This window comes from Lutjanus erythropterus, chromosome 8 (genome assembly GCF_056507025.1).
Source record: "Lutjanus erythropterus isolate fLutEry1 chromosome 8, fLutEry1.hap2, whole genome shotgun sequence".
In the NCBI taxonomy this organism is placed as follows: domain Eukaryota; kingdom Metazoa; phylum Chordata; class Actinopteri; order Lutjaniformes; family Lutjanidae; genus Lutjanus; species Lutjanus erythropterus.
In genome coordinates, this window is record NC_139324.1 from 10419753 (window position 1) to 10426304 (window position 6552).

General features: G+C 38.5%; 1 protein-coding gene across 1 annotated transcript; it reads left to right on the forward strand.

The window, feature by feature from the left end:
- Window positions 1-463: 463 nt before the first annotated feature.
- On the forward strand, window positions 464-5853 carry LOC146322492 (ras-related protein Rab-17-like). The gene is made up of 5 exons (XM_084723975.1): window positions 464-889; window positions 2023-2174; window positions 2275-2400; window positions 2518-2611; window positions 4689-5853. The coding sequence occupies exons 1-5, from the start codon at window positions 709-711 to the stop codon at window positions 4817-4819; spliced, it is 684 nt and encodes a 227-aa protein (XP_084580101.1). The 5' UTR covers window positions 464-708; the 3' UTR covers window positions 4820-5853.
- Window positions 5854-6552: the final 699 nt, after the last annotated feature.

Below are 6552 nucleotides of genomic sequence, written 5' to 3' on the forward strand. Positions count from 1 at the left end.
GAAAGAGGACACTTCTGTCTAATTTGTAACGATAGGAACTTATTTTCCCATACAACATACTTAGTGATACAAGAAATTACTAATAAAAGCATGCTATGTTGTCAGTAGTATGAAAATAACCTTATAATAACCTACTTTATCAAATGTTTGAATTGTGTGAATAGATAGGAAACTGAACACTGACAGAGCGTCTGTTTGTATCTGAAATGCAGCAGTGGAATCAAAATAGCCGAGTGGAAGTGAAACAACACCAAATTCTGGAAAAAAGCCAAACATTTCCCACAACACTTTTGGTTTCTGTTTGGACACCGCAAAAAACTTCCCAAATGTAATCTGCAATAAGCATGACCATAGATGATACTTGTATGAAGTGTAATGAGCACAAAGTTTGAAGCGTGCATGCTGCTAGCTTGCAATTGGCTGCAAGGTTTTATGGCTCAGTTGTGGCTGTATACAAGGAAGTGAAATTCCATTGAAGGCCTTTTACAAGTTACGGCTGGACTTTGGTTTTACTTCTATTTTCTGTAGAACAAGGTGAAGCTGGCACATCTGCAGACTCTCACAACAAAGAAGACGCATTTACTGTTCTGTGCATTTTGGACTAACTGTTGCTTCTTCAAAGGAAAAAGACTGACTACTGAATGAGGACTCGAGGACCTGTCTCGTCCATCTGTATTCTTTCACTCTTTTGGATTAAGTGAAGTCCTGATGGAGGAAACTCTCCCAAGGGTTCCAGGAGGAGCCCGACTCCACAGTGACTCTTTGAGTAGACCAGTTCGGACCCTCAGGGTTAAGATGGTACTTCTGGGGAGCTCTGGTGTGGGAAAGTCCAGTCTGGCGCTTCGATTTGTCAAGGATGAGTTCAGGAGCACATCACCTACTGTAGGCTGTGAGTTCATGTCACTCTGAGCTTTGGATAGCAGTGGTTACCTATCAGAGAGAAATTAATTTATTTTAATGCTGAAAAGACCTTATAAGATTAAGATTTGTCTTAAAGGAAAAGTAGTTGATTTTGTGAATTCTGTAAAGGTAACCTATTTGCTTTCTTGCTGTGAGTCAGATTAGCAGATCTATACTACAACTCTGTAGTATGGCAAAGATGAAGCTACTGTCAGAAGACTGTTTGCCTGTTAGCTTAGCATACATAAACACTTGAAGAACATGGGACAGCTAGCGTGGCTCTGTCCACAGCAAAAAAAAAAAAAAAGAAGAAGAAGAAAAGAAAAAGCCCACAGTATCTCTAAATTTTTACAAATTAACAGTGTCTATTTACTGTTAGTATACTGTGCAATATACTGTATATCTATTAATTGAAGTGTAAAAATAAGTTGTGATTCTATGCATTTGTAGTTACCTCCTGGACTGGCTGGCAGCAGTGACTTCCTGGAGTAACAGTTCTTGTACAGATTAATGAAACAAGATATAACATGTTAACCAGTGAGTGTGGTGGGCATATTTTTTAATCCTTGGAAAGAGCTTGGCTTGTGGTTCCCCTTGTTTTTAGCCTTTATGCTGAGCTATGCTAATATCTCTTGGCTGTAAGCTTAAATAATGGTCCACTTTAAAATGTAGTCAGTTAAAAAGGGCCAATTATAGTTACTTATTTTTTATAATCTCATTACATGTAATCTATTACTATGCAATCCTGTAAATAGCCAAGCATCTATTTACACTTACTTTTTAAACTGAATGAAGTAGTTTTGTTTCCTAAACCTAACCAAACTCAATTAAGTCTAAAAGTCTGTGTTTAACCCTTTCATCCACCACAGCCTCTTCTCTATAGAGACATGGTCGCAGTTTATGGCTAAACTAGCTGGGTGAAAATAGCCAAACAGCTGATTTGTGACTATTTTCACCTGGGTACAAATAGACACCCACGTATTTGTCTGACACGTAACTGACACTTGCTTTATATTTGCCATTTCATACACATGTTCTGATTTACTGATTCTCAAAAATTAGTATGTATGACCCAGCCAGGTCCACTGACCTCTGGTGTCACTGTGCTGTCTGCTCCCTCAGGTGCCTACCTGACCCGGGTGGTGCATCTGAGTAACGTCACTCTTCGCTTTGAAATATGGGACACAGCAGGACAGGAAAAATACCACAGTGTCACCCCACTTTACTACAGAGGAGCCCACGCTGCACTCTTGGTCTATGATATCAGCAAAAGGGTAAAAGGAACAGACATGACCAACCACGGACGTTTACTTACCCTGCCTTGGCTGGTGTTAACACCATTGTGCATCTTTGTGTGTACTTGCGTCACTGTAGGAAACATTTGTCAGAGTTCAGGCGTGGCTCAAAGAGCTGGAGAAACAGCACATCCCAGAATCTACTGTCATATGGCTGGTAGGCAACAAGGGAGACCTGGCAGAGGCTCGACAAATATCAGTGCAGGTACAGACAGAGACACAGACAATCACCTTTCTAATCTCAGTCAATCCCATCACATACATTTACTGTATATCATAATCTAACACAAACAATCTCTGGTTTCTTTATGTCATCACACAGGAAGGACAGAATCTGGCCAATGACAGGGGCTTATCCTTTTTAGAGACATCAGCACTGTCAGGGGATCAAATCAACGAGCTGCTGCTAGCCGTGGGTAAGTAAAGATGTTGAAGTTGTTTTGGGACTTTTGTTGCCTTCCATGTTTATTCCTAGGATGTCTTTTAGCAAATCCCACCAATGAGATGGTTTAATGAGGTTTACAGCTGAAATTACCCAGTGAGTATTTCTTCATTGGAAAGACGTTGGAAAAACGACTACAGTCGTGTATGAAAAGATGTTCAGAATTGGTTCAAAAGTGAGAGTTGAGTTGTTATTTGAAGATACTGAATGAACATTCACATTTAGACCATATTTCACTTGGATTTGCAGCAGTGACATTTTTCATCCTCTCATCCTATGTATGCAATTAAAAGCCTCTTATCACTTCAGGACTCCAAAAAACCTCAAAGGTCCTGTGTTTAACCCACCCTTCCACCGCAAAGTGGTGCCAGGTGTACAATAATTATTGAATTTGTTCCATAATTTTAACACCTGTGCGATATACAATCAATAATTCCAAAAAAGAGTGTACAATTATTTTTCCATTAACCTGTAACAAAACCTTGAATGAGAGCCACCAATCACATCAGCAGTGACACAGTCTGGGGCTTTTATTTTGATGGGTAAGGACAGAAGGAGTGGTTGTGTTATGAGCTGCAAATGTTTCAGTGTAAAGTGATAAACTGTTGCCATCTTGTTTAGATGGAGATTCCCTCTAATATGGTGCACATGGCATACTTTCGGCATTCAGTGCGGTATCCTGGCCCCTTTCCAGGTTGTTTGTGTAATTTTTGTTAAAATACGATCATTTTAAAGTCGCAGTACGATATTGATGTATGTGTTGCATCTGCCACTACATCTTCTTGATCATTTGAACAGCTTTCCCGCTCTTTATACTACATCCCAGAGTAGTCAAAGGTGTGACTAATATGCCTAAATACTTGCACATGTGCATTAGGCGACAGCTAGAAGTGCAGTTTCTTTATTTTACGTCACAAAGTCCTGAAAGCCTCTGGGAACACACAGCCTATAGACCCCTTTTCTGTTGGTCAACAGTATGTTTTTGTGGGCAGAGTTTAGGTGGAGGCAAACTATTTCCTAAACAAGTTATCTAACACTAGCTAGCCAGTTTTGGAGAGATGTAATCTTTTTTTTTTTTTTTTGCTAATTTAATGGTCTGCATTGGGCCAGAGGATGAGTGGGAGAAAAACAGTCTGTGGAGACTATTTTCACATCAAACTCTGTGAAGATCTGTTTTGACCAAAGCAGAGTTGGTAATTGTTGTTGCAAAATTTTTGTAAAGACTGGACAAGATGGTTTTGGTTTCTGTCTGTTGAGTAAAAGTGAAGCGTGTTAAGACGGCAATTAAAGCTCGTCTTGGTTCGGTAAAAGAGAAAAACTTCAGAATTCAGAAGGTGATTAGTTGTATTTTTCTGTTTAATGTGGAAAATATGTGTGGGGGAATATTTCCTTTCTTGACATTTTAAGAGTTTGTTTGTGGGTTTATTTTGTCGCAGCTTGCACAAATCTTCCAGCTTTTGTTTTACCACATTTAACCATAGTTGTCTTTGTGTTTGTTGACTGGCAGTGGCAGCTGGTATGGGATAAAACATACTGTTTCAATTCTGGCACCCAACAAGACAACAAAATTACATTTTGGCTTGGTTATGTCCTCCAGCTAACACCATGATGTAATCATGACATTGGCTCAAACATTATATGTGTTGAAATTACATCTTTGTGGAGGCCAGAGAGATGGAAACTTTCAAACTAATCAATATTTTCTCTCTCAACCTACAATTCAATAAACTGTAACCACATTTTAGGTGGTTGGAAAGAGAGAAAAAAGAGATATGAGACTCTCAGACTGAACATCCACCAGTTTCAAACCAGAAATCAAGGTTAAAATCCCAGTTGGTGCTCACTGGATTCATACCCAGTCTGCCTGACAGGCTGATCTCTGGGAGAGGCTGCTCTTGTACCACTAGAGGGCGGTAGATCCCAACGTGAGGGGTGAGGGGTGAACGTACTTTATCACTGTCAATTTAAACACAGTTAATGACAAAACAAAAAATATAAAATCCTGTCTTATTGTAGGTCTGAGATAAAAGTTTCATTTTGCTCTGATTCAGCCCACAGAGTGTACGAGTGCATTGGAGAGGAGCAGGGAGGTCTGTCAGAGTGGCAGGAGACACCGCTTGTGGATCTGCGTCGCAGGGACAGGTTCAGTCCTTTTGCATCCTGCTGCAAAGTTGGACCCTGACCTCTGCGACTGTCTGACTGCTGATTGCTGCCTGTCTGTCTTCATCATTCTAAAGCTGCACCAGGGATGAAAAGATCTCGAATCAAGTAAAAGGGCTTGAATCAGTGTTTTTTTTTTTTCTCTGCCTCTTTTCATTCCTCACCTGACTAACCAATGCACAACACCACATTTATCCTGCAATATGCATTTTACTGAGATTAAGGAAGGGATTTTCAGGTTGTTTTACTGTATAATAAGTAAGTAACAGAGACCAAAATCTATTGACTTTTATTCATGCAGGATGAGTCCATGACTTTTATGTTATGAATTCCTCAGCAGCCACAGCAGTTCCATTTGTTATAGTGATTTTCTGTTGCGGTTTTAGGATCAAGCCCCACACTCTGTGTCTATGCCATGTCATTTTGCTAACATTACTACGACAAATTACTTCAAGGCCATAACACATAACAACACATAAATTGTTATCTTAGCTTATATTTTGATGGCTAAAAAATGTTTGTGAAAATATGTTCTCAATGTTTTTATGTTTCTTGTTCCATAAAATGTTTGACTAGTGCTCTTTTACTGTAACAAAAACACATTATTACAACAAGAGTTGCAGTGTTATACGGAACACAAAAATGTTTCAATGTTTTCCAACTTCTTTTTAGAAGCTTAATAATTTATGTGCAAAATCATTTCATGCTTGATGTGAATAATCAGGCATGTCAAAATTTTGCCGTTTATTTGCATTGCTGTTTGTGTGTAATGGCTTTTAACATAAAATTTCTGGTTTTTTTACCAACTTATTACTTTCTTGTACAAACAGTTGAGTATGAGTCATAGCGCTGCTTATTTTGAGAGTCCAGCCACTTCCCAGCATGCTTTTTGTGAGACTTAAAACTCTCTTGAGAGCCTTCTTTTTATAGTTTGAAAGAAAAAAAAACATGATGGAAACTTGCTGTCTTATAACGAAACTTTGCAAACCAACCATGATAAAGGTTAGTATTGAATTCAGCCCCTAATCCCTTAAACTTGCAATTCAATACATTTACTGCAAGTGGTTTCACATATTTGTGCTTATTGTGTGTTTCTTTGTGCCAGTGTTAGAACAAAGTAGCTCCAACTGGAGCAACTGCCTCTGTTAGTTCTTGTGTAAAATGAAGAACTGACTTTTCAAACTGAGAAACTGTAAATGGAAATCTAATTTGTTTGCATTTTTTGTGAATGTGACTGAAGAGTTGTTGTTTCACCTTAATATCTTTTTGTCCATGTTTTCTCAAGTTCAGTTTACTCATTTGATTTTTATAAAACTCAAACTAGTCAAAAAAGGCTGCAAAAGTGCATTTTAGGGTGTCCTTCCAGTGGACAAAATGTGCCCCTTGTGTGCCCTCTAGTGGAGAAAACATGATGCTGTGCCATATATATGTACTTATAAAGGGTTAAATTGTAAATTGTTCCCTGTGTGTTTTATTTGTTGTGTTGTAGTTATATACTTTAAGTCACATAATAAAAGAATTTAATCTAAACCTTGCATGCTGCATAAATTCTTCTGTATGTGTTCTAGGATGAGTTGCTGTTGCATGTTTTTTCTGACATAATGATTTGTAAACGTGTGATGCAAAGGAATCTGCTGTGCTTTGGATTAAACTCATTGTGCATGACAACACAATCATAAATAATATGAATATGGTCCCTGTGCTTTGCTAAGACCAGGATTTAAAAGACTCTGCTGACATGAGATAAAATAGTAT

Coding starts and splice junctions, on each gene's coding strand:
- LOC146322492 (XM_084723975.1), top strand. CDS start 709: ATGGAGGAAACTCTCCCAAGGGTTCCAGGAGGAGCCCGACTCCACAGT. Junction 2,175..2,274: donor TCTATGATATCAGCAAAAGG/GTAAAAGGAACA, acceptor GCGTCACTGTAG/GAAACATTTGTCAGAGTTCA. Junction 2,401..2,517: donor CTCGACAAATATCAGTGCAG/GTACAGACAGAG, acceptor GTCATCACACAG/GAAGGACAGAATCTGGCCAA.